The 27,144-nt window shown below is 45.5% G+C and overlaps 1 protein-coding gene across 4 annotated transcripts in view; it reads left to right on the top strand.

The window, feature by feature from the left end:
- Positions 1 to 27,144, top strand: part of TCTN2 (tectonic family member 2) — a 38,359-nt gene continuing 11,215 nt past the window's right edge. Inside the window, exons 1-13 of one of the 4 annotated variants that reach the window (XM_054444604.2) lie at positions 1 to 352; positions 537 to 644; positions 1,088 to 1,164; positions 2,650 to 2,845; positions 8,214 to 8,314; positions 16,506 to 16,705; positions 17,726 to 17,852; positions 20,204 to 20,345; positions 22,324 to 22,389; positions 24,484 to 24,618; positions 24,863 to 24,940; positions 26,070 to 26,150; positions 26,741 to 26,852. In XM_054444604.2, coding sequence (XP_054300579.1) covers positions 271 to 352; positions 537 to 644; positions 1,088 to 1,164; positions 2,650 to 2,845; positions 8,214 to 8,314; positions 16,506 to 16,705; positions 17,726 to 17,852; positions 20,204 to 20,345; positions 22,324 to 22,389; positions 24,484 to 24,618; positions 24,863 to 24,940; positions 26,070 to 26,150; positions 26,741 to 26,852 — 1,505 coding nt within the window. In that variant the 5' untranslated portion in view covers positions 1 to 270. The remainder of the gene's footprint in view (positions 353 to 536; positions 645 to 1,087; positions 1,165 to 2,649; positions 2,846 to 8,213; positions 8,315 to 16,505; positions 16,706 to 17,725; positions 17,853 to 20,203; positions 20,346 to 22,323; positions 22,390 to 24,483; positions 24,619 to 24,862; positions 24,941 to 26,069; positions 26,151 to 26,740; positions 26,853 to 27,144) is intronic. The other 3 variants (XM_054444605.1, XM_054444606.1, XM_054444607.2) reach the window with 3 other exon arrangements.

Raw genomic sequence — 27,144 nt, forward strand, 5'->3', positions numbered from 1 at the left:
AGTTTTTCGGCCCTCACTTTCCCCACCAGAGTCAAGCAGCAAAAATGCTAGGCCTTGTGGGCGGGGCCGGAGTGCCCGCTCCTGCCACTGGCCCAATCACAGCGCGGCGCTCCTCCTGGCCGGCCGCCGATTGGTGGTTGCCATAGCTCCGGGCGTTCGCTTGCAAGATGGCGGCGGTGGGGCGGTGGCTGCCGCGTTTTCGTGTCTGAGTTCTTCCCGGGTTCTAATGTGGGCGCAGTTCTGCTGTGCCCGGCCCGCGAGGTCTAAGGCATGGGCTTCCAGCCTCCGGCTGCTCTTCTTTTGAGGCTTCTCCTTCTGCAGGGCGTCCTGAGGCTGCTGTGGGGGGACCTGGGTGTGTACGGCGCGGCAGGGACCTCGGTGGGCCGGGGCTGAGGGGACTGGGCGTTAAAAGGGCCAGACTTGGACTCCCCCGGGAGCTTCGGGAGTCGAGACCGCCAAAGCAAGCCGCCACACACACCTTAGGCGGTGACTCTTCCACTGCTAACCCCTCCTTGGCCCCTTTCCTTCCCGCCTAGCTTTCATCCCTCCTTTTATCCGAATGTCCGGCCCTGCGGTCAGCGCGTCCCTGGTCGGAGACACCGAGGGTGTGACCGTGTCCCTGGCAGTGCTGCAGGACGAGGCGGGTAAAGTCCGGCCCTTCTTTTGGGGAGGGTGGGGGTTGGACTGGATCCAGACCTCCCAAGGAGCCTGGAGAGGTGGCATCCTTTGGGCCCCCTGCCTCTGTTCTCTGCAAAGTCGCATGGGGAGAAAAGGATCGGGCGGCTGCTGTAGGCCAAAGAGGACAGATGGACAGGTTCGAAGAAAGCTTGAAATAATAATGGTTAGCATTCATTGAGCTAACATCGTACATCATCCCATTTTCCTAGTAAGAACAGTAATATCTTTTCATCCCCTTTGACCAATGAAGAAACAAGTTCAGAGAGGTTGTCACTGTCCCAGTGTCAAGCAGCTTGTAAAGGGCCCAATCTTAGGCTGTAATGTGAGTCCATCCTAGGCAGTCTGACTCAATGCACCCCCTGAGCTGCTGGGCCTTGCTGCCTTTGCATGCTGGTCTTCTCTTCCTTAGGAATATTGCCAGTTCCGACGTGTGGAGTGCTGAGCAATGAGACGGAAGACTGGAGCGTGACTGTGACCCCCGGTGCGGTAAGGCCAGAAGTAAACTTTCTCTGTAGCCTGTGAAGAGGCCCCCAGCTAGGGTTTCTGCAGTGCTCTCTTTATTTAACAAGGCATGGCTTTCTCCATGCTCTCAACAATCATGAAATTGTGGGCTGTTGGATCTGGTAGACGCTTATCCAGCCCAAGGGTTCCTTACCCTGGGGTTAGGAGTTCTTGGATGCATTTCAGGGGGTCTGTGAGCTCTGTGAGATAGTGTGTAAAGTTCTGTGTGTATGTGCATTTTTCTGATGAGAGGGTCACCAGTTTCCTTCAGATCATCAAATGGGTCAGTGATTCAAAAAAGCTTTATGCCAGGTATCGTGGCTCAAGCCTGTACTCATAGCACTTTGGGAGTTTGAGGCGGGAGGATTGCTTGAGCCCAGGAGTTCCAGACCAGCCTGTAACATAGCGAGACCCCGTCTCTACAAAACAATTAAAAAAAAAAATTAGCTGGGTGGCGCACACCTATAGTCCCAGGTACTTGGAGGGGGGTGGGGGAGCTGAGGCAGGAGGATTATTTGAGGCCAGGAGTTCAGGGCTGCAGAGAGCTATGATCGCACCACTGCACTTCATCCAGCCTGGGCAGCAGAGCAAGACCCTGTCTCTTAAAAAAAGAGAAAAAGCTGGCCAGGCGCGGTGGCTCACGCCTGTAATCCTAGCACTTTGGGAGGCTGAGGAGGGCGGATCATCTGAAGTCAGGAGTTCAAGACCAGTCTGGCCAACATGGTGGAACCCATCTCTACTAAAACTACAAAAATTAGCTGGGCGTGATGGCGGGTGCCTGTAATCTCAGCTACTTTGGAGGCTGAGGCAGGAGAATCACTTGAACCTGGGAGGCAGAGATTGCAGTGGGCTGAGATCATGCCACTGCACTCCAGCTTGGGTGACGAGCGAGACTCCATCTCAAAAAAAAGAAAAAAGCTTCATAACCACTGATCTTGCCCAACTCTGAGCTTATGTGTAAGGATACGCAAACCTGGAGAGATGAAGCATCTTCTATTTAATAAGTGTTTATTGGGTACCTAGTATATGCAGCATCAATTCTGGAGATAAAAGGACGAGAAAGACAAACTGCTTGTACCCCAGGAATGAACATGTACATGTCTAAAGTCATTCTGGGATAAACTGAGGATTGTTTTCATTGACTTTTTTGTGTATTTACTCTTCCACTGATAGGATGATAAAGAAACTAAAAAGGTGTACAATAAACTGAGTTTATTTATCAGATCTGTGTTTAGCTTTCTCTAAGTATCCCGAAGTAGTTTGCTTTTATGTTAAGGAAGAGGAATCAGGGCTTGCATGTTACCATAGGTTTGTGGGGTGGAACTGAAGATAACTGTGTCATCTTTGTATACATTTCCCTTTTATAAAATGAACGGAGGCTGATGTGTGCTTTTATTGTGTTTTCCATTATGTATTCTTATAGACCCTGTTTTGAATCACTTTAAAAATACAGCAATCTTTTCCTTTCAGAAGGTGTTGGAAGTGACAGTGAGGTGGAAGAGAGGTCTGGACTGGTGTTCCTCCAATGAGACAGATTCCTTCTCAGAGTCCCCCTGTATCCTCCAGACCCTTCTGGTTTCAGCATCTCGTAATTCATCCTGTTTAGCACATCTACTCATTCAAGTGGAAATTTATGCCAACTCTTCTCTGACCCATAATGCCTCAGGCAAGTGAAGTCTTTGACTGTCAAAACTTTCATGTTGTTCCCAGCTACTTAGGAGGAAGAGGTAGGAGGATTGCTTGAGCCCGGGAGGTTGATGCTACAAATGAGCTGTGATCACGCCACTGCGTTCCAGCCAGGGCGACAGAGCGGGACCCTGTCTCAAAAACAAAAACAAAAACAAAAAAAGAAAAATTTGTGTCAGGCTTACCTGTTTGATTATAAGTGTATGCCATGCAATTTGTAAAGTATACTTCACTTGAGTCTGTCTTGCTTTTCTAAACTTATTTTTCTTTTATTTAGTTTTCTTTTAAAAAATTTCATTTTGTACTATTTTATTTAACATTTATTTGATCTTGTTCTACTGTTTGCATCTTTGTAAGCCACCTTGAATCCTTTTTGGGAGAAGGTGAAATTTGTTTATGTACATTGATTCTCTCTCTCTCTTTTTTTTTTTTTTTTTTTGAGATGGAGTCTCACTCTGTTACCAGGCTGGAGTGCAGTGTTGTAATCCCGGCTCACCACAACCTCCACTTCCTGGGCTTAAGCAATTCTCCTGCCTCAGCCTCCCGAGTAGCTGGGACTACAGGCGCGTGCCACCACTCCCAGCTAATTTTGTACTTTTAGTAGAGATGGGGTTTCACCATGTTGGCTGGGATGGTCTTGATCTCCTGACCTTGTGATCCGCCAGCCTCAGCCTCCCAAAGTGCTGGGATTACAGGCATGAGCCACTGTGCTCGGCACGTGCATTGATTCTCATGACTGCATCTTAAGAAGAAAGGAAGGGTGGCCAGACGCAGTGGCTCCCACCCTGTAAGTGCTTTGGGAGGCCAAGGCGGGGGAATTTCTGGAGCCCAGGAGTTCGAGACCAACCTGGGCAACGCAGCAGATACTGTCTCTATAAAAAATTTTAAAAAATTAGCTGAGCATGATGGTGCCTGCCTGTAGTCCTAGCTACTAGGGAGGCTGAGGTGGGAGGATCGCTTGAGCGTAGGAGTTTGAGGCTGATGAAGTTTACATCATTTCCAGCTTGTTTTTAAGTTTATTTTTATTTTCATTTTTTTAGAGACAGGGTCTCACTCTGTTACCCAGGCTGGAGCTAGAGTGCAAGGGCACGATCCTGGCTCACTGCAGCCTCACCCTTCCTGGTTCAGGTGATCCTCCTGCCACAGCCTCCATAGTAGCTGGGGCTACTGGCGTGCACCACCACATCTGGCTAGTTTTTACATTTTTTGTAGAGATAGGGTCTCACTATGTTAGCCAGGCTGGTTTTGAACTCCTGGGCCCAGGTGATCCCCCCACCATGGCCTCCTGAAGTACTGGGATTACAGGCATGAGCCACTGCACCTGGTCTGTTCCCAGCTTTTGATGCTACAGCAAAGATCATTATGCCTGTGTACATGAATCTTTGGACATGAGAAAATGGTTTTGTGTTAATCTCCATCTCACATGATGTTAGTGTTCTTAAACCCAAAGAGCTTTCAACTAGATGTGCTGATATAGAGGGCTCTGCTGTGATGAGTGCTACCGCCATGTCCCCTGTCCCCTGTGGCGAACTCTGACATCTCTTGCCTTTATGGCCACGTGGCATGGAGGGAGAAGCGTTCCAGACTTTAGTAGCAAAAGTCTGTTACCTGGAGACTCCTTTACTGCCGCTTTCCTTATTACATCCCTAACTGTGGTCCTCCTTGTGCTTCTGGAAGTTTAGGATGATAAGACGAGTTTTGACAGCTCCTTTCAGCAGACTACTGTGCCCTCAGTGTACTTGCATGGAAAGGCCTCCATGATGAATGAAGTGAAAAAAGTAAGTGCAGATGGCTGCCTACAGTGTGCTATCTTTTGCATAAAGGAGGTGGAAACGAAAACATTTGCATAAAGAAATTCTGGAAGGATGTTGGAGAAGCTAATAATGTGCTGCGAAGTTGGAGGATGATGTGGGAACAGGAAAGAGCTGACAGTGAGGACTTTTTTAATATGCTTTTGATTTTTTGGAACCATGCAAGTGTGTTACCCACTTAAAAGTTTTAAATTTTTCTATGGCTTAAAATTCAAAACAAAGCCAAAAAAACCGTATTCAATGATGAAAAAAAAAATCCCCCCAAAACAACAGAAGGGATTCATGATAGCTGTACCATTCAAAGCACTGACTTTTTTTCCTTTGAGAAATATGCTTGAGGCCAGGTGGTGGCTCATGCCTGTAATCCCAACACTTTTAGAGGCTGAGGCGAGCGGACCACTTGAGCCTAGGAGTTCAAGACCAGCCTGGGCAACGTGGCAAAACCCTGTCTCTACAAACAAATACGACAATTAGCTGTGTGTGGTAGTGGGTGCCTGTAGCCCCAGCTATGAGGGGGGCTGAGGTCGGGGGATCGCTTGAGCCCAGGAGGTGGAGGTTGCAGTGAGCCAAGATTGCTCCATGTACTCCAGCCTGGTCGACAGAGCAAGACCTTGTCTCAAAAAAAAGACTGGGTATGGTGGCTCATGCCTGTAATCCCAGCACTTTGGGAGGCTGAGGTGGGCGGATCACGAGGTCAGGAGATCAAGACCATTCTGGCCAACACGGTGAAATCCCGTCTCTACTAAAAATACAAAAAATTAGCTGGGTGTGGTGGCGGGTGCCTGGAGTCCCAGCTACTCAAGAGGCTGAGGCAGGAGAATGGCGTGAACCCAGGAGGCGGAGCTTGCAGTGAGCCAAGGTCACCCCACTGCACTCCAGCCTGGGCTACAGAGCGAGACTCCATCTCAAAAAAAAAAAAAGAAAATTTGCTTGAGTATATTTAGGTAATATTTTAGAATACCAAACTTAGAAAATTGAACATCTTTGTATATGAGTGATTGAGTTGTCCCCTCTGACCCCATGAAGGCATGAAAATTTTTTTACTCAGCCAACCAGCGATTAAAACTAGAAAAAGAATGGAAGCACAGACAGGAGGTATGTGTCATACCCAGTAACAGTGAAGCCAGTGAACAATGTAGAAAACATAAATCAACACACAAACATCTATTTGTATAACACATAGTAAAACCCTATTCTGAAGTGTCTTGTGGCTGGGGGTGGTGGCTCATGTACTACGCCTGTAATTCCAGCACTTTGGGAGGCCAAGGTGGGAGGTTCACTCGAGCCCAGGAGTTTGAGACCAGCATGGACAACATAGTGAGACCCTGTCTTTACAGAAAATATGAACGTTAGCTGAGCATGATGGTGCACACCTGTGGTCCCAGCTACTTGGGAGGCTGAGGTGGGAGGATCACTTGAGCCTTGGGAGGTTGAGGCTGCAGTGAGCTGTGATTGTGCCACTTCACACTTCAGCCTGGGCAGCGGAGTGAGACCCTGTCTCAAAAAAAAATCAATTAATTAATAAAGTGCCTTGCTTGTGTCACATGGGTTTGTTAACACTGAGGGTCAGACCCTTACCCACGTAATGAGGTCTGCGATGTGGACCTTCTCCTTGTTCTGGATACCATTGATGTATCATTGACCTTCTGCTATGTTACAGCATAGAACAGATCGTTAGTTGTTCTTTAGATACTTCACCTATTGTGTCATTACAGTTAACTGTTATGTGGGGTTTAAACAAATAGTTCCTGCATGGTTTTCTAACATGTAGCAAATGCAAAAGTAAAATTCAGCAGAATGAAACTTTTATCTGATGAATGATTAGAGAGAAACCCAAAGCATTACTATCACTGGATTCTGAGTTAGGAGGCTGAAATGTCGTGTAACATATTCCTCTTCAAAGAGGAAAACAAGTTCGGAAACCTGTAATATCCTGAAGAGTTATAAACAACGGGGCCTGCCAATGTTTACCTCTTTAGCATTTCTCCTGAGCTGCTTTCTCTGGCCTTGTCCCATTCACACCCGCCACCTTCTCCCCTGCACCACAGTGTTCCCCCTATTCATCCGCGCCCTCTGTCTTCCACCTGCAGCTCTCCAGTAGCCCCTCTTACCTGTACAAACTCTTTTTTTTTTTTTTAAAGTAGAGATGGGGTTTCTCCATGTTGGTCAGGCTGGTCTCGAACTCCTGACCTCAGGTGATCCCCCCGCCTTGGCCTCCCAAAGTGCTGGGATTACAGGCGTGAGCCACCGTGCCTGGCTGCCTGTACAAACTCACGTGTGTTTCAGGCTCAGCGCATTCTCTCTCTCTGCAAGTCTTCCTGACGCCCAGCCCTTTAAGCCACGTGCCCTCCCTGGGTTCCCATGGCAGATCCACTTCAGTGTTTACCCTTTATGGTCACATGATCTCTTTACCTGTCTCCTCCCTCTGAGAGTGCGAGTCCCTCAGGGAGGCTGCTGTGTCTCACTGTATCATCCCTGCATAACCCAGCCCCCCATACGCTCGTGGTCAGACCACATTTGTCCCACCTGCACTGTTGGGTACCACAGCCATGAACCATGTCTGGACACTGGACAGTTGAAAGGGGATGGGTCTTAATTGAGATGTGCTGTAACTGTTAAACAGCCACCAGTTTTTGAGGACTTAATGTGAAACGAAGAATGTGGAATAGCTCATTCATAATTTTTACATTGATTGCCTGTTGCAGTGATATTATTTTGGATATGTTAGGTTTAGTAAAATATATTAAGTTAATTTTATCTGTTTGTTTTTTGTAGCCTGGGCTACTTTTTGTATTTTTATTAGAGACAGGGTTTCACTATGTTGGCCAGGCTGGTCTTGAACTCCTGACCTCAGGTGATCCGCCCACCTTGGCCTCCCAAAGTGCTGGGTTTACAGGTGTGAGCCACCCCGCCCAACCTAAAATCAGTATGTTATGTATATACTAACTTGTGACTCTTAGTCAATTGATTATCTTCTAGATCAACTATGACTTCTTTGGTTCATTGTAACTGGCATGTTTTCTTATATTTGGGTTTTTGTTGGAGTGGTAGATGCAGGCCTCATATATTTCGTGGATTCCTTAATGTCGAATATTTGGTAATAATGATTTACAAAACAAGATAATTCAGCTTTCTTTTTTCTTTTTCTTTTTTTTTTTTTTTTTTTTTGACATGGAGTCTCTGTTGCCCAGGCTGGAGCATAGTGGCACGATCTCGGCTCACTGCAAGCTCCACCTCCCGGGTTCACGCCATTCTCCTGTCTCAGCTTCCCGAGTAGCTGGGACTACAGGTGCCCGCCACCACGCCCAGCTAATTTTTTGTATTTTCAGTAGAGACGGGGTTTCACCGTGTTAGCTAGAATGGTCTCGATCTCCTGACCTCGTGATCCACCCCCCTTGGCCTCCCAAAGTGCTGGGATTACAGGTGTGAGCCACCACGCCTGGCCGATAATTCAGCTTTCTTTTGAATGTCAAAAATGTGACCGTGCTTTGTCGGAATGTTTCTTAGCTGAATTTTTCTGTTGTGTGTACTTTTCAGAGAACGTGACTGTCATTCCTAACCAGGTGTATCAGCCCCTTGGCCCTTGTCCTTGTAATTTAACAGCTGGAGCCTGTGATGTTCGCTGCTGCTGTGACCAGGTATGTTCTTTGGTTATTGGGCACAAAAGTTATGCTACCTGTGAGAACACCAGCAGTTCCACCAACAGCTTTTTTTATTTTTTATTTCTTGAGATAGGGTCTTGCTCTGTCACCCAGGCTGGAGTATGGTGATGGGATGATGGCTCACTGCAGCCTCGACCTCCCGGGCTCAAGTGATTCTCTTACCTCAGCCTCCTGAGTAGCTGGGACCACAGGCATGCACCATCACACCCAGCTAATTGTTTTATATCTTTCATAGAGATGGGATTTTGCCATGTTGCTCAGGCTGGTCTCAAATTCCTGGGATCAAACAGTCCTCCTACCTTGGCATCCCAAAATGTTGGGATTACAGGTGTGAGCCACCATGCCTTGCCCCAACAGCTTTTTAAGGGATGGTCTTCCAAAACTGAGATTATGTTTTCTATGGCAAATTGTTTTCAAATTGAGTATTTTTTTTTTTTTTTGAGATGGAGTCTTGTTCTGTCGCCCAGCCTGGAGTGCAGTGGCACGATCTTGGCTCACTGCAAGCTCTGCCTCCTGGGTTCATGCCATTCTCCTGCCTCAGCCTCCCGAGTAGCTGGGACTATAGGTGCCCGCCATCACGCCTGGCTAATTTTTTGTATTTTTAGTAGAGACGGGGTTTCACCGTGTTAGCCAGGATGGTCTTGATCTCCTGACCTCGGGATCCGCCCGCCTCGGCCTCCCAAAGTGCGGGGATTACAGGTGTGAGCCACCACGCCCAGCCCAAATTGAGTATTTTTTTAAATTTTAAAATTTTGGTGGGCGCGGTGGCGCATGCCTGTAATCCCAGCACTTTGGGAGGCCAAGGTGGGCGGATCACCTGAGGTCCGAAGTTTGAGACCAGCCTGACCAACATGGAGAAACCCCATCTCTACTAAAAATACAAAATTAGCCAGGCGTGTTGGTGGGCACCTGTAATCCCAGCTACTTGGGAGGCTGAGGCAGGAGAATCGCTTGAACCAGGGAGGTGGAGGTTGCAGTGAGCCGAGATTGTGCCATTGCACTCCAGCCTGGGCAACAAGAGCGAAACTCCGTTTCAAAAAAAAAAAAAAAGATCACACAACTTTTGAGTAAATTTTTTTTTTTTTTTGAGACGGCCTCCCAAAGTGCTGGGATTACAGGTATGAGCCACCATGCCCGGCCTTACTTTTCTTTTAGACTTAGAGCATATACGACATATAAACTCTATTTTCTTTTTTTTTTCTTTCTTTCTTTTTTTTTTTTTTTTTGAGACAGAGTCTCTCTTTGTTGCCCAGGCTGGAGTGCAGTGACATGTTCTCGAGTCACTGCAACCTCCACCTCCTGGATTCAAGTGATTCTTGTGCCTCAGCCTCCCGAGTAGCTGGAAATACAGGTGTGCACCACCACACCTGGCTAATTTTTGTATTTTTAGTAGAGACGGGGTTTTACCATGTTGGCCAGGCTGGTCTTAAACTACTGACCTCAGGTGATCAGCCTACCTCGGCCTCCCAAAGTGCTGGGATTACAGGAGTGAGCCACTGCACTGGGCCTAAATTGAGTATTTTCTTATTTGGCATAGTCAGTCTAGTTTTTGGAAGAAGGAAAGAATATCTCTTTTGATAAAATCATGATTGTGAAGATCATACTGAGGGGATGGTTTTAATAATATTTATTTAGAAACCTTTAAGAAATATAAAAAAAGAAAGAATAAGAAAGATCAGGCCTGGCGAAGCAGCTTATGCCTGTAATCCCAGCACTTTGGGAGGCCGATGTGGGTGGATCGCTTGAGTTCAGGAGTTGGATACCAACCTGGGCAACATGGCAAAACCCCATCTCTACAAAAATTAGCTGGGCATGATAGTGCAGGCCTGTAGTGCCAGCTCGGGAGGCTGGGCTGAGAGGATCGCTTGAGCCCAGGAGGTCAAGGCTGGAGTGAGCTGTGATCACACCACTGCATGTCAGCCTAGGCGACAGAGCAAGACTCTCTCTCAAAAAAAAAAAAAAAAAAAGAAAACACAGTTTTTCAGTGATTTTTAGTAAATTTACACGGTTGTACAGCCATCACCACAATCTATCTTCAGAACGTTTCTACCACCCCAGAAAGAAATCATGTGTCCCTGTAGCCATTCCTATGTCCATCCCTCATCCAAGGCCTCCGTGAATCTGCCTCTGTCTCCATGAATTTGCCCATTTTGGACATTGCACATATATGGAATCATGCAATATGTGGTCTCCAGTGACTTTCTTCTTGCACTTAGCATGATGCTTTTAACGTTCTTTTACCTTGTAGCAGCCGTTACCACTTCATTCATTTTTGGTGGTTGAATCCTATTCCATTGTATGGATATATCACGTATTTCTTATCTGTTTATTGGCTAATGGACATTTGAGTTTCTGTTTTTTGGCTGTTATGAATAGTGCCGCTGTGAACATTTGTGGACAGGTTTTTGTGTGAACATACGTTTCCATTTCTCTTGGGGATATATATAGTGGAGTTGCTGGGTTGCGTTATTACTGTATGTTTAACCTTTTGAGGAACTAGTTTCTGAAGCAGTTGCACCATTTTAAATTCCCATCAGCAATGTATGTGGGTTATAATTTCTCTATATCCTCACCAACAGTTGTTATTATTTGTCTGTTTGGTTACAGCCATGCAAGTAAGTGTGAACTGATATTTCTTCATGATTTCCTTCTTTGTTTTTTTCTTTAAATTTTTGAGACAGGGTCTTGCTCTGTCGCCAGGATAGAATGCAGTGGTGCAATCACAGCTCACTGCAGCCTCAACCTCCCAGGCTCAAGTGATCCTCTCACCTCAGCTTCCCAAGTAGCTGGAACCACAGGTGCACACCACCACACTCAGCTAATTTTTGTGTTTTTTTGTGAAGGTGGGGTCTTGCTGTGTTGCCTAGGCTGGTCTAGAATTCTTGGGCTCAAGCAATCCTCTGGCCTCAGCCTCCCAAAGTTCAGGGATTATAGGCGTGAGCCACCATGCCCTGCCCTCACTGTGATTTTGATTTGTATTTCTCTAGTGGCAAATGATGTAGATCTTTTCATGTGCTTATGGGATATTTGTATATCTTCTTTGGAGAAATGTCTGTTTATACCCTTCACCCATGTTTTAAATTGGGCTCTCTTTTTGCTGAATTGTAAGAGGGTTCACTATATATTCTGGATCCTAGTTTCTTTTTTTTGTTTGTTTTATTTATTTTTTATTTATTTTTTGAGATGGAGTTTCGCGCTTGTTGCCTAGGCTGGAGGGCAATGGCGTGATCTTGGCTCACTGCAGCCTCCGCCTCCCAAGTTCAAGTGATTCTCCTGCCTCAGCCTCCCGAGTAGCTGGGATTACAGGCGCCCGCCACCATGCCTGGCTAATTTTTTTTTCTTTTTTTTGTATTTCCAGTAGAGACGGGGTTTCGCCATGTTGGCGGGGCTGGTCTCGAGCTCCTGGCCTCAGGTGATCCGCCCTCCTCGGCCTCCCAAAGGGCTGGGATTACAGGTGTGAGCCACTGTTCCCAGCCTTATTTTTGTTTTTTAAATTGAGACAGGATCTCACTCTGTCTCCCAGGTTGGACTGCAGTGGCACAATCATGGTTCATGGCAGCTTTGACCTCCCAGGCTCAAGCTCTCCTCCCACCTCAGCCTACCAAGTTGCTGGAACTCCAGGCATGTACCACCATGCCTGGCTACTTAAGAAAAATTTTTTTTAATAGAGATGGGGTCTTGCAATGTTGCCAGGGCTGGTCTCAAACTCCTGGGCTCAAGCTATCTTCCCATTTCGGCTTTCCAAAATGTTCGTATTACAGATGTGAGCCACTGGTCCAGACCCTAGTTTCTTATCAGATACATGATTTACAAAAAGTTTATTTCATTGTATAGGTTGTCCACTTATTTTTTCTATTTGTTTTTGGAGACAGAGTCTCACCCTGTTACCCAGGCTGGAGTGCAGTGATGTGATCTCAGCTCACTGTAACCTCCGCCTCCCAAGGAGGAGGATTCTTCTGCCTCAGCCTCCTGAGTAGCTGGGATTACAGGCGCACGCCACCATGCCTGGCTAATTTTTATATTTTTAGTGCAGATGGGGTTTCACCATGTTGGCCAAGCTGGTCTCGAACTCCTGACTACAAGTGATCCGCCCACCTCAGCCTCCCAAAGTGCTGGGATTAGAGGGTTGAGCCACTGTGCCTAGCCAGGTTGTCTTTTTTCTTGTTGTCCTTTGAGGCACAGACACTTAAAAATTTGATGAAGTCCAATTTATCTCATTTTTTTCTTCTGTTGCTTGTATTTCTGGTGTCATATTTCAGAAACCATTGTTTGATCCTAGCAAAATACACATTTAAAAAATGTTTGGCCGGGCTCAGTAGCTCACGCCTATAATCCCAGAACTTTGGGAAGCCGACGTGGTGGATCACCTGAGGTCAAGAGTTAGAGACTAGCCTGGCCAACGTGGTGAAACCCCATCTGTACTAAAATACAAAAATTAGCTGGACGTGGTGGCGGGTGCCTGTAGTCCCAGCTATTCCGGAGGCTGAGGCAGGAGAATCACTTGAACCGAGGAGGCAGAGGTTGCAGTGAGCCAAGATCGTACCACTGCACTCCAGCCTGGGCGACAGAGTGAGAGTCCATCTCAAAAAAAAAATAATAATAATTTTTGATTAATCTTTTTTTCTTATTCTATTTATTTATTTATTTTTATTATTATTTTGAGACAGAGCCTTGTTCTGTCACCCAGGCTGGAGTACAGTGGTGCAGTCTCCGCTCACTGCAACCTCTGCCTCCTGGCTTCAGCATTCCTCCCGCCTTGGCCTCCCAAAGTGATGGAATTACAGGAGTGAGCCACCATGCCCTGCTAATTTTTTGTGTCTTTAGTAGAGATGGAGTTTCGCCATGTTGGCCAGGCTGGTCTTGAACTCCTGGCCTCAAGTGATCTGCCCACCTTGACTTCCCAAAGTGCTGGATTACAGGTGTGAGTCACCATGGCTGGCCTTTTCTTATTTTTATTTTTATTTTTAACCTTTCTTTTTTAACCTATCAAGAAGAAGCACTGAAGCACATTTAAAATTTTTTTTGAGATGGAGCCTCGCTCTGTTGCCGAGGCTGGAGTGCAGTGGCACGATCTTGGCTCACTGCAACTTTCGTCTCCCAGGTTCAAGCGATTCTCCTGCCTCAGCCTCCTGAGTAGTTGGGATTACAGGCGCATGCCACCATGCTCAGTTAATTTTTTGTATTTTGTTGTAGAGATGGGGTTTCACCGTATTAACCAGGTTGGTCTTGATCTCCTGACCTCGTGATCCACCCACCTCGGCCTCCCAAAGTGCTGGGATCACAGGCGTGAGCCACTGCGCCTGGCCACATTTTTTGTTCTTATTTAAATTTAAGGGGAATGAGAACTGCAAAAGAAGAAATTTACTAGTACCCAAGTCCCAAGTCCCTCTCGTTTTTGGGTGAGGACAGTTAATGTTTCGTTGGTTTTTTACTTCCCCACTGGGAAATGCAAGTTTATTTTTTTAAAACAGCTTCACTGACGTATGATTGGCATAAAAAAGCTGCAGATATTCAAAGTATCCTTGAATATGTGTTTGGAGATAAGTACACACCCATGAGCTCATCCACGCAGTCAATACCGTATGCTTTCCCCTCACCTCCAAAGGTTTCCTTTGGTTTTTTTGGTTGTTGTTTTGTTTTGTTTCCTTTTGTGGTAAAAGCACTTAACATAAGATCCACCCTCTTAGCAAATTTTTAAGTGTCCTATCATTCATGGTTGGTTTCACAAACCAGGAAAGGGAAGTTTAGGGTCTGCATTAATATTGTCATTCTTTTTTTTTTTTAAGACAGAGTCTTGGTCTGTCACCCAGGCTGGAGTACAGTGGTGCGATCTCGGCGCGCTGCAACCTCCACCTCCCGGGTTCAAGCAATTCTTCTGCCTCAGCTTGCTGAGTAGCTGGGATTACAGGCGTGCACCACCACACCTGGCTAATTTTTGTATTTTCAGTAGAGACGAGTTTTGCCATGTTCACCAGGCTGGCCTCGAACTCCTGACTTCAAGTGATCTACCCACCTTGGCTTCCCAAAGTGCTGGGATTACAGGCGTGAGCCACCACACCCGGCCAATATTGTGATTTTTACACTAAAAATTATCCTAAGAACAATTAAATTTAATTAAAAGAGTAAAGTACAGCGACCGGGCACGGTGGCTCACGACTGTAATCCCAGCACTTTGGGAGGCCGAGGCGGGTTGATCATGAGGTCAGGAGATAGAGACCATCCTGGCCAACATGGTGAAACCCCGTCTCTACTAAAAATAAAAAAATTAGCCAGGTGTGGTGGCACACACCTATAATCCCAGCTATTTGGGAGGCTGAGGCAGGAGAATCACTTGAACCCAGGAAGCAGAGGTTGCAGTGAGCAGAGATCACACCACTGCACTCCAGCCTGGGTGACAGAACAAGACTCCGTCTCAAAAAAAAGAGAAGTTACTTGATTCAGATATTCATCTGTATTTTTCCTTGTTTCACGAAGGATCCAGAGAGCTGTAAGTTAAATTATGTCCTGAATCTTTGTTTATTGATGGTAGAGAAGTGATCTGTTGTTTGAAATAAGAGCAATTCAAATTAAAAATTGATGGTGTATAAAGTGCTGCTGCATTGTGGTTATCTGAAGACGTCACTGATCCAGAATACTAAAGGACGTCAGGGGCTGGTACTGTAGTACACAGCACAACACATGCAAAAGGGAGTCAGACATGGGACACAGCGTGGCCTGGAAGGAAGAGAAGGAGGGGCATTTGACAATTCTAATGATACCTGAGCCAAATGTATGATGTACTTTACTCTTTTTTTTTTTTTTGAGATGGAGTCTCGCTCTGTCGCCTAGGCTGGAGTGCAGTGGCGCAATCTCAGCTCACTGCAACCTCCTCCTCTTGGGTTCAAGCGATTCTCCTGCCTCAGCCTCCTGAGTAGCTGGGACTACAGGCACCCACCACCATACCCTGCTAATTTTTACATTTTTAGAAGAGACGGGGTTTCACCATGTTGGCCAGGATGGTTTTGAACTCCTGACCCTAGGTGATCCGCCTGCCTCAGCCTCCCAAAGTGCTGGGATTACAGGTGTGAGCCACTGCGCCCGGTCTTTTCTTTTTTTTTAAGAGACAGGGTTTTGTTCTGTTGCCCAGGCTGGACTTCAGTGGCCCAATCATAGCTCACTGCAGCCTCAGCCTCCTGGACTCAAGCAGTCCTTTCCTCAACCTCCTGAGTAGCTGGGTTCACAGATGTGCACCACCATGGCCAGCTAATTTTTTTTTTTTTTTTAATTTTGTCGGGGCTGAGTCTCTCTATGTTGCCTAGGCTGGTCTCAAACTTCTGGGCTCAAGCATTCATTCCACCTCAGCCTCCCAAAATGTTAGGATTTCAGGCGCGACGCACTGCATGCAGTCCAAGTAATTTATTTATTTCTTTTTTTTTTTGAGACAGAATCTCACTGTGTTTCCCAGGATGGAGTGCAGTGTGTGATATCGGCTTACCGTAACCTCTGCCTCCTGGGCTCAAGCAATTCTCATGGCTCAGCCTCCTGAGTAGCTGGGATTACAGGTGCCCACCACCATACCTGGCTAATTTTTGTATTTTTAGTAAATATAGGGCTTCACCATGTTGGCCAGTTTGGTCTCAAACTCCTGACCTCAAGTGATCCACCTGCCTCGGCCTCCCAAAGTGTTGGGATTACAGGTGTGAGCCACTGCACCCAGCCCCAAGCAATTTCTTGATGACATTAATTGGGTCATGTTATAATCTAGTGAAGGCCTGGAGGATCCTTGTGGAATGTGGAACATTTCCCCTCACTCTAAATGTCTGGAGGCTTTTCTGGGCTAAGAGTTTGAATGGTGATGACAATTAAGAAAGGAGGTTTACTATGTTTTTGTCTTCATTTGAGATCTATTCTGTACTATCTTTTCTTCTTTTGTTTTACTGGGAGTATCTCATGTCCTTAGTAAAACTATGGTTCCCTTGAATGCTTGAAGTTTCTGACTTGGAGGCTTATTTGGGGAATTGACAAAAGAAATTCTAGAACTATTTTACTTTTTGTGGGCACAAGGCACTTTTAGATGAGACACAGATTATAGGTTTTCTTGCTTACTTAAATAAGAGTTAGCATTCGTCACACTTGCCAGGAGATCCTGACCGCGGTCACAGCTCCTGTCTTTATGTTTGTCTTCCAGGAATGCTCATCAAATTTAACAAAGCTGTTCAGACAGTCCTGCTTCACCGGCGTGTTTGGAGGAGATGTCAGTCCTCCTTTTGATCAGCTCTGCTCTGCTGGGACGATGACACGTGGTGTCCCCAATTGGTTTCCCTTTCTGTGTGTGCAGTCGCCCCTTGCCAACACACCCTTCCTTGGTTACTTCTATCATGGTGCTGTGTAAGTGTCTGAGCAGCCGCCTGGGATGGGGCATTGTTCTCCCGCCCTGGTGGGGCCATACTCTAGTAGGCCCTATAACGTGGTCACGTTTTTCCCAACCCCTCTCCAGAGGTTCGGTGCCTAAAGGGTTCAATTCTAGATTTCAGTTAGCCAATTTATTTTGCATTATTTGAAAAAACTGGGCCTCATTGAAAAGAAATTGATTGACATTGAAAACAGCTTATGGTGCTTTTTTAGGGGAGGCAAAGGAGTGGTGGCTCATGGGAGATTTTAATGTTCTGTATTTTACAGTTTGGGATTGTTAAAAATTTATATCTATGGTTTTTGTAATTAAAAAGTAGGCCGGGAGCGGTGGCTCACGCCTGTAATCCCAGCACTTTGGGAGGCCGAGGCGGGCAGATCATGAGGTCAGGAGATCGAGACCATCCTGGCTAACATGGTGAAACCCTGTCTCTACTAAAAATACAAAAAATTAGCCAGGCATGGTGGCACGCGCCTGTAGTCCCAGCTACTAGGGAGGCTGAAGCAGGAGAATGGCCTGAACCCGGGAGGTGGAGCTTGAGCCAAGATTGCGCCACTGCACTCCAGCCTGGGCGACAGAGCGAGACTCTGGCCCAAAACAAACAAAACAAAACAAAACAAAACAAAGAGGCTGGGTGCAGTGGGTCACGTCTGTAATCCCAGCACTTTGGGATGCTGAGGCAGGCTGATCACCTGAGGTTGGGAGTTCAAGATGAGCCTGGGTATGTGGCGAAACCCCATCTCTACTAAAAATACAAAAAATTAGCCAGGTATGGTGGTGGGCACCTGTAATCCCAGCTTACTCGGGAGACTGAGGCACAAGAATTGCTTGAACCTGGGAGGCAGGGGTAGCAGTGAACAAAGATCGCGCCACTGCACTCCAGCCTGGGTGACGGAGTGAGACTCCGTCTCAGAAAACAAGAGTAAAGAACAACATTAAGGCAGAATTGTGTTTTTGCAGATAACTGAAACTATTCAGCCTTTCTTATTGATTTTCAGTTCCCCCAAGCAGGACTCTTCCTTTGAAGTATATGTGGATACTGATGCGAAAGACTTTGCAGACTTTGGTTACAAACAAGGAGATCCCATTATGACTGTAAAGAAGGCATATTTCACTATTCCGCAGGTAATCATTGCAATATTAGTATGCTAGACCGTTCTGTTTTTTTTTTTGAAACGGAGTCTCGCTCTTACCGCCTAGGCTGAAGTGCAGTGCAAGATCTCGGCTCACTGCAACCTCTGCCTCCCGGGTTCAAGTGATTCTCCTGCCTCAGCCTCCCCAGTAGCTGGGACTACAGGCGTGTGCCACCGCACCCAGCCAGTTTTTTGTATTTTTAGTACAGACGGAGTTTCACCATGTTGGCCTGGATGATCTCGATCTCTTGACCCTGTGATCCGAGCGCCTCGGCCTCCCAAAGTGCTGGGATTACAGGCATGAGCCACCACGCCTGGCCACTAGACCCTTCTTTTATTTTTCCTGTCCTATTGTTAAGTCATATTTCTCTTTAAAATCTCTTTTTAACTTACTTATTTTCCTCCTTTCTACCTTTCAGGGACTTAACTGTTTATGTTCTCCATATTAATAAAATATATAGTCACTCTTAATCACTGTCTTTGCTTAAAACTCAGAGTGAACTTACAAAATAAAACTAAAAGATTTTCTATAAGTTTCCATGGAAGTAGCTATCATTCTTTTTCTTTTTTTTTTTTTTTGAGACAGAGTTTCGCGGTTTTTGCCCAGGCTGGAGTGTAATGGCACAATCTCGGCTCACCGCAACCTCCGCCTCCCGGGTTCAAGCGATTCTCCTGCCTCAGCTTTCCCAAGTAGCTGGGATTACAGGCATGCACCACCACGCCCAGCTAATTTTGTATTTTTAGTAGAGACGGGGTTTCTCCATGTTGGTCAGGCTGGTCTCGAATTCCTGACCTCAGGTGATCCGCCTGCCTCGGCCTCCCAAAGTGCTGGGATTACAGGCATGAGTCTTTTTTTTTTTTTTTTAATTAAAAAAATTTGTTTTGGTTTGAGACATAGTCTTGCTCTGTCACCTAGGGTGGAGTGCACTGGCGTGATCTCAACTCCCTGCAGCCCTGACCTCCCACGTTCAGGTGATCCTCCTACCTCAGCTCCCCAAGTAGCTGAGACTACAGGCACACGCCACCATTCCTGGCTAATTTTTTGTAGAGGTGGGTTTTGCCATGTTGCCGAGGCTGGTCTTTTTAACTTCTGGGCTGAAGTGATCTGCCCACTTTGGCCTCCCAACGTGCTGGGATTACAGGCTTGAGCCACTGTGCCCAGCCAAAAATTTTTCTGTGGAGATGGGGGTTTCACTATGTTGCCCAGGTGGGTCTTAAACTCCTGGCCTCGAAATTCTTCTGCCTTGGCCAAAGTGTTGGAATTACAGTGTGAGCCTCGATGCCTGGCTAGCAGTAACTATCATTCTTTACTTCTTTTTCTTTTTAAACTTTTATTTTAGGTTCAGGGCTACATGTGCAGGTTTGTTATATAGGTAAACTTGTGTCATGGGGTTTTGTTGTACAGATTATTTGTCACCTAGGTACTAAGCCAAGTACCCAATAGTTTTTTTCTGATCCTCTCCCTCTTCCCACTCACTATCCTCAAGTAGGGTCCAGTATAAAAAACAATAGTTAGATAAATACATCGTTTTATTTACCATTCTAGAATTTTGAAAAATATTTTAAGGCTGTAAGGTTGTATATGGAATCATTTCTATATCTATGTATGAATGCATGAATGAATGAATGACAGGGTCTTCCTCTGTCACCCAGGCTGGAGTGCAGTGAGTGTAGTGACAGCTCACTGCAGCCTCCATCTCCTGGGCTCAAGCAATCCTCCCACCTCAGCCTCCCAAGTAGCTGGGACTATAGGTGCATGCCACTATGCCCGGTTAATTTTTTACTTTTTGTAGAGACAGGGTCTTGCTATGTTGCCCAGGTTGGTCTTGAACTCCTGGGCTCAAATGATTCTCCCACTACAGCCTTCCAAAATGATGGGATTACAGGTGTGAGCCACTGCTCCCAACCTGAAATCTTTTTTTTAAGTTCAACATAATGAGGAGTGGTATTTGTGGGAAGAAAGCATAGGAGGTGAAAGTTTCTCTTTCCTATTCATGTGAATCCATTATTATGGTATTAAACTCTGGTTGTGATGAGAGAGAGAACATGAAGTTAAATATAGTCATGTCTCTGCAAACTAAATAGAACAGGACAAGGGATTTTCTTTGTTTTTTATTAGATAATATTTACTGTGACTCCACAACCAGTGGCTTCCAGACCTTGATGGGCAAATCAGTTAGATGTTTTGCTAAAGCGGGTCATCTAGTCGGTGAACTTGCCGTTGCTGAAACCAAACCAGCAATGGGAGCAGGCTGCAGAAAGAACATTTTTAAGGGATGCTGATCTATTTTGTATGATTAGGAGAGAGGCCATAAATCTGTTGGCTTTGCCCTTCTCCCTCAGGTGTCCCTGGCTGGGCAGTGTATGCAGAACGCCCCAGTGGCATTTCTTCACAATTTTGATGTTAAATGCGTTACTAATTTGGAACTATACCAAGAACGAGATGGTATTATCAAGGCGAAGATAAAGAATGTTGCCTTAGGAGGTATGTTACATTTCTTTGAAAAAAGAACACAGACCCAAACATGAATATAAAGTATGATCTCATGAGAATATAAATCATTTCTACTGGTTCAACTTCAAATAATATTTTAACTGCCAATTATTTTCTTTGGAAAAAGTTTAGTTCCATAAGACAGCATATTGCATATTAATTATTTTGAAATTGAAGTAAAATCAAATAACATAAAATTAGCCTTTTTGTTTGTTTTTCCATCACACTAGTTGGAGTGCAGTGGCGCGATCTCGGCTCACTGCACCCTCCGCCTCCTAAGTTCAAGCGATTCTCCTGCCTCAGCCTCCCGAGTAGCTGGGACTACAGGTGCCTGCCACCATGCCTGGCTAATTTTTGTGTTTTTGGTAGAGGTGGGGTTTCACCATGTTGGCCAGGCTGGCCTTGAACTCCTGACCTCAGGTGATCCACTCTCCTAGGCCTTCCAAAGTGCTGAGATTACAGGTGTAAGCCACCGCGTCCCGCCAAAATTAACCATTTTAAAGTGTACAATTCATTGACATTAGTACCTTCCACACTGTTGTGCCACCATCACCTCTTTCTAGTTCCAGAACGTTTCATCACCTCAGAAGGGCATCTGTACCCATTAGCAGTCACTCCCTACCCCTCTTCCCTCAGCCCCTGGCAGCCACCAGTCTGCTTTCTGTCTCCATGGATTGCTTATTCTGAGTGTTCCCTAGAAATAGAATCATACACTATGTGGCTGGCCTTTTGTGTCTGGCTTCTTTCACTTAGCATGGTGTTCCATGGTTCATCCGTGTTGTAGCGTGTGGCAGCGCTTCATTCCTTTTTATGGCTGAATCATAGTCTGTCGCATGGACAGAGCACATTGTGTTTGTCCGTTCATCAGTTGATGGACATGTGGGTTGTTTTCATCTCTGACTGTTGTGAATAGCGCTGCCATGAACACTCGTGTCCAAGTTCTTGCGTAGATGTGTGTTTTTATTTCTTTTGGGTAGACACCTAGAAGTGGAACTGCTAATATGACTTCTTGAGGACCCACCAAATTGTTTTTTTGGTTTTTTTTTTGAGACGGAGTCTCGCTCTGTCACCCAGGCTGGAGTGCAGTGGCGTGATCTCGGCTCACTGCAACCTCCACTTTCCTGGTTCAAGCGATTCCCCTGCCTCAGCCTCCCAAGTAGCTGAGACTACAGGCGTGTGCCACCACACCTGGCTAATTTTTTTTTTTTTTTTTTTTTTTGAGACGAAGTTTCGCTCTTGTCCCCCAAGCTGGAGTGCGATGGCGCGATCTCGACTCACAGCCAACCTCCACCTCCTGGGTTCAAGCGATTCTTCTGCCTCAGCCTCCCGAGTAGCTGGGATTACAGGCACCCGCCACCACGCCCTGCTAATTTTTGTATTTTTAGTAGAGACGAAGTTTAGTAGAGATGGGATTTCACTATGTTGGCCAGGCAAATCTCGAACTCCTGACCTCAGGTGATCCACCCACCTCGGCCTCCCAGAGTGCTGGGATTACAGGCGTGAGCCACCGCGCCTGGCTAATTTTTTTGTATTTTTAGTAGAGACGAGGTTTCACCATCTTGGCCAGACTGGTCTGGAACTCCTGACCTCAGGCAATCCGCCCTCCTCGGCCTCCCAAAGTGCTGGGATGATAGGCGTGAGCCACTGCGCCCGGCCAATTGTTTTCTACAGTGTCTGCACCATTTTGTATTGCCACCAGCAGTGAACTGCATATTTGTTTTTATGTCACAGTGACCCTGGTTTTTGTTTGTTTGTGTGTTTGTTGTGGATTTTCTTCCTCAGTTATAATTAGATGCTAAGAGGTTGGGGACTCCCATCTGATGGTTTTTGGGGAGTGGGGAGAGTTTTGTAGTCGGCACCCTGGGCAGTTGCAGTTACCATATTTGCTTGATAAGCTATACTTTGAATAAGTGTGATCGTGGTAGGCCATGTGTACGCCTGTGGAAGTTAATTTATGTTATCTCTTTAGGCATAGTTACACCAAAAGTAATCTATGAGGAAGCAACTGACCTAGACAAATTCATCACCGATACAGGTATTTAATGTTACACTTCAACGTCATTTCTTCAGAAACTGATATGTCATTTCTTACAAGTAATATATACCCTCAGAGTGTATATTTTTGTTAGTCATTTAAAAAGGTTCACAATAGTTAGAAAAATCTGCCAGGAGCATTTCATTTGTTCCTCGTTCTGTCTTGCTGGGCTTTAGAGTGCTCCTTGTGACCTTGAGCCTGCTCCTCCACAGTCCTGGATTCTCTGAGTTCCACTGACCCTTCTAGTTCCAGCTTCCATGAACCTTTTCTTAAATGTTTGATAGTTAAAGAATTCTTTTTTTTTGTTTTTGAGGCAGAGTTTTGTTCTCGTCACCCAGGCTGGAGTGCAATGGCATGATCTCGGCTCACTGCAACCTCCGCCTCCTGAGTTCAAGCGATTCTCCTGCCTCAGCCCCCTGAGAAGCTGGGATTACAGGCACCCGCCACCACACCCAGCTAATTTTGTATTTTTAGTAGAGATGGGGTTTCTCCCTGTTGGTCATGGTGGTCGTGAACTCCCGACCTCAGGTGATCCGCTCGCCTTGGCCTCCCGAAGTGCTGGGATTACAGGTGTGAGCCACCGCGCCTGGCCAGTCAAAGAACTTTTTAGGGCACAGCATTTTCACTTCTTGCTTTCTTTCCTTTTTTTTTTTTTTGATAATTAAACTTTCCAATTGTGATGCAGCCAAATAAGTTACGTAGAGTTTGGCTGATTTTTTTTTTTTGAGATGGATTCTTGCTCTGTCACCCAGGCTGGAGTGCAGTGGTGTAATCTGGCTCACTGTAACCTCCACCTCCTGGGTTCAAACAGTTCTCCTTCCTCAGTCTCCCAAGTAGCTAGGATTACAAGTGTCCACCACCATATGCCTGGCTAATTTTTGTATTTTAGTAGAGATGGGGTTTCACCATGTTGGCCAGGCTGGTTTCGAACTCCTGACCTCAGGTGATCCACCTGCCTTGGCCTCCCAAAGTGCAGGGGTTACAGGCGTGAGCCACTGCGACTGGCTCAGTTTGGCTAATTTTACCAGAACTTTAATTTTTAATGAAGGATACTGTTTGTTTGTTTCTTTTCTTTTTTTTTAATTGGAGACAGAGTCTTGCTCTGTCGCCCAGGCTGGAGTGCAGTAGGGCGATCTCAGCTCACTGTACCCTCCACCTCCTAGGTTCAAGCAATTCTCATGCCTTAGTCTCCTGAGTAGCTGGGATTACAGGCACCTGCCACCACTCCCGGCTAATTTTTGTATTTTTTTGTATTTTTTTTTTTTTTGAGACAGCCTCACTCTGTCACCCAGGCTGGAGTGTAGTGACACAATCTCCACTCACTGCAACCTCTGCCTCCTGGGTTCAAGCGATTCTCCTGCCTCAGCCTCCCGAATAGCTGGGATTACAGGTGCCTGCCCCCATGCCTGGCTATTTTTTGTATTTTTAGTAGAGACGGGGTTTCACTATGTTGGCCAGGCTGGTCTTGAACTCCTGACCTCGTGATCTGCCTGCCTCAGCCTCCCAAAGTGCTGGGATTACAGGCGTGAGCCACCGCGCCTGGCCTAATTTTTGTATTTTTAGTAGAGACAGGGTTTCCCCATGCTGGCCAGGCTGGTCTCGAACTCCTGACCTCAGGTGATCTGCCCACCTCGGCCTCCCCAAGTGCTGGGTGTCTCTTTCTGATGTGTCGTACTTCTCAAATTTATTCATTAGCTCATCAAATGTTAGTGGAGTTCCTACGCCGTAGTAGGGAACTAGATGGCGGGCCCCTGCCCTGGCGGAACTGACCGTCTGGTCTTTCATCTCACAAACATTTTACCAAGTGCATGCTCCATGGCAAGCTCTGAGCCAGGTGCTGGGGATATAGAAATGAAAGGAACAGATCTCATTCTGGGTACCGTGATGGCATAGAGGAGGCAGCTAATGCTGACTTGGTGGGACCGGGGCAGGCTTCCTCAAGGAAACAGTGACCGTGCCATGTTAGGGAGCTGGAGATAGGGAGGGCAGGGGCAGGGCACTCAGGGAAGGCCACGCAAGCAGAGAGAACCTCCCAGTAATAGAGTCAGGCTCAAAGAGGGTCTTTAATTTATGAACATATTCTTGTATTTGCAGAAACTCCTTTAAATAACGGATCAGCCCCCAGAATTGTGAATGTGGAAGAACATTATATTTTCAAATGGAATAATAATACCATCAGTGAAATAAATGTTAAAATTATTAGGGCAGAGATTAATGCCCACCAGAAAGGTAACTTTGATGAGGGTAGCAAGCATGCTTTCACTGAAAAGTATTTTTTTTTTCTCTTTTCAAGATTCTCATAATTATAACCCATAAAACTAAGTTAGACTTGTCTCTTATGTGCATTTATGATTTAATCAACGAGAGTATACTTTGCAAGACAAAATGCAATTTTAAGGTAAAACACTATGGAGAATAATTTCTTTTCCTAGTGAAATGGTACGCATTATATTTTATTTTGTTTTATTTCTAGGGATAATGACACAGAGATTTGTAGTAAAATTTTTAAGCTACAATAGTGGTAATGAAGAAGAATTATCTGGAAATCCTGGTAAGATGAGTATATGCCAGTCATTGATCTTACAAACATACTTTAGTTCATCACTCCCAGGCATCAGGATGGTTATAAGTAACTCTCTCCAATTTTAGTTTCTGACTCTGACCTTTTTCCTTATTCTCTCTTTTTCTTTTTTTGAGATGGAGTCTTGCTCTGTTGCCCAGTCTGGAGTGCAGTGGCGCAATCTTGGCTCACTGCAACCTCCACCTCCTGGGTTCAAGAGATTTTCTTGCCTCAGCCTCCTGAGTAGCTGGGATTACAGGTGCACACCACCATTCCTGGCTTTTTTTTTTTTTTTTAATCACACAACACAGGAAGCTTTATTCATCTGCTACTTCTCCAAAGAGAGGCTTGCAGGGTTGCTCACTTTAATATAATTTTTATATTTTTAGTAGAGACAGGCTGTTGTTCACCATGTTGGCCAGGCTGGTCTTGAACTCCTGACCTCAAGTGATCCCCTGGCCTTAGCCTCCCAAAGTGTTGTGATTACAGGCATGAGCCACTGCCCCAGCCTCTTTATTCTCTGTTGTGGCACTGTATTCGTTTTTTTTTTTTTTTTTTTTTTTTTGAGACAGAGTTTCACTCTTGTCGCCCAGGCTGGAGTGCAATGGCACGATTTGGGCTCACTGCAACCTCCACCTTCCAGGTTCAAGCGATTCTCCTGCCTCAGTCTCCCAAGTAGCTGGGATTACAGGTGCCCACCAACACCCTCAGCAAATTTTTGTACTTTTAGTAGAGACGGGGTTTCGCCATATTGGCCATACTGGTCTCGAACTTCTGACCTCAGGTGATCCACCCGCCTCGGCCTCCCAAAGTGCTAGGATTACAGGCGTGAGCCACTACGCCTGGCCGACATGGTATTCTTTTTGTGATAGCAATGTAATTTTTTTTTTACATAGTCTGTTGTACATAGTAACAAGTTGCTGTAAATGTGAAGCATTCTTTCTCTTTAGCTACTGTTTTTTTTGAGAGCCATGAAGGTGCCATCTTTCTCTCAAGGGTATTTTCGAAAGCTTCGCCTATGTGTTTTCTTTCCTTGTGCGTGACTCTTGTATTATTTGCAGAGTTAGGGCTTGCTGTGCTGGAGGAAACAGGCTCACGCTCCTTTTTTGTGTTGATCTAGGTTACCAACTTGGCAAGCCTGTCCGAGCTCTAAATACCAACAGGATGAATAATGTCACGACTTTACATCTTTGGCAATCGGGTAATCCGGTTTGGTCTTATGATTAGCCCTTTGGCAAACTGCTGTTAGAAGTATTACCATATTTTGAATCTAATCAAGCAATCAATTATTTTAAAGCCCAGTTGGTTTATTTAGCAGAGAGGTGCATGCTGCTGAATAACAGTGGTGATGGTTTTTCCTGCTTCTACAGCTTTTTAAAAAGGAATGCTAACATTGTTTGCACCTGAAGTGCTGGTTGCTAGTAGAAGAGATTGAAATATGAGATTGGCTTGAGAGTCCCGTGTTATTGTTGCCTGTAGCCCAGGATGGTGCTAATTGGAGACATAAAAATAACTTCATTCTGAACTGCAGGAAATCTGTGCTTCAGTGGTAATTACGCACATCTGCCAGAGGCAGTGTCACTTCTGAAGAAACCACCGCTCAGGATCTGAGAAGTCTGATAAAGGCACCTTTGTTCAGCATTGAAAGGATTAGACTAACAGTGATCTCACTTTTTGAAAACTGGCAACTTTATTTCTACTTACTGTTTTCTGTTTTTCAGGAAAAACTGAAGTTAATCTTTACTTTTGTTTAGCAAAAAGTAGCAAGAGGATAATCTTTTTCTTTTATAGCTGGAAGGGGTCTGTGTACATCAGCAACTTTCAAACCCATTTTATTTGGAGAAAATGTACTCTCTGGATGCCTGTTAGAAGTCGGGATTAATGAAAATTGTACTCAGCTGAGGTGAGTGTTTCATTGATGAATTTATCGGCAATGTGAATGGTTTGCCTAGAATTAATTCACTACATGAACATCAAAGACAACCTGAATATGAAAAATTAGAGTCAATTAAAACGTGTGAAAGTGATAATAAATACAGACGTAATACAATTTAGAGTTGATTCAAAAATCAATATGAGGGAAAATAGACCTTTTTCTTGGGACTAAAGCCAGTTCATCCACATTTAAGCAAATTTCATCCACATTTAAACAAATTTCTCTGCCAAAGTTTGTTGAGCTCATTGGAACCTTTTTT

Source organism: Pongo pygmaeus, chromosome 10, assembly GCF_028885625.2.
Source record: "Pongo pygmaeus isolate AG05252 chromosome 10, NHGRI_mPonPyg2-v2.0_pri, whole genome shotgun sequence".
NCBI classification, from domain to species: Eukaryota; Metazoa; Chordata; class Mammalia; order Primates; family Hominidae; genus Pongo; species Pongo pygmaeus.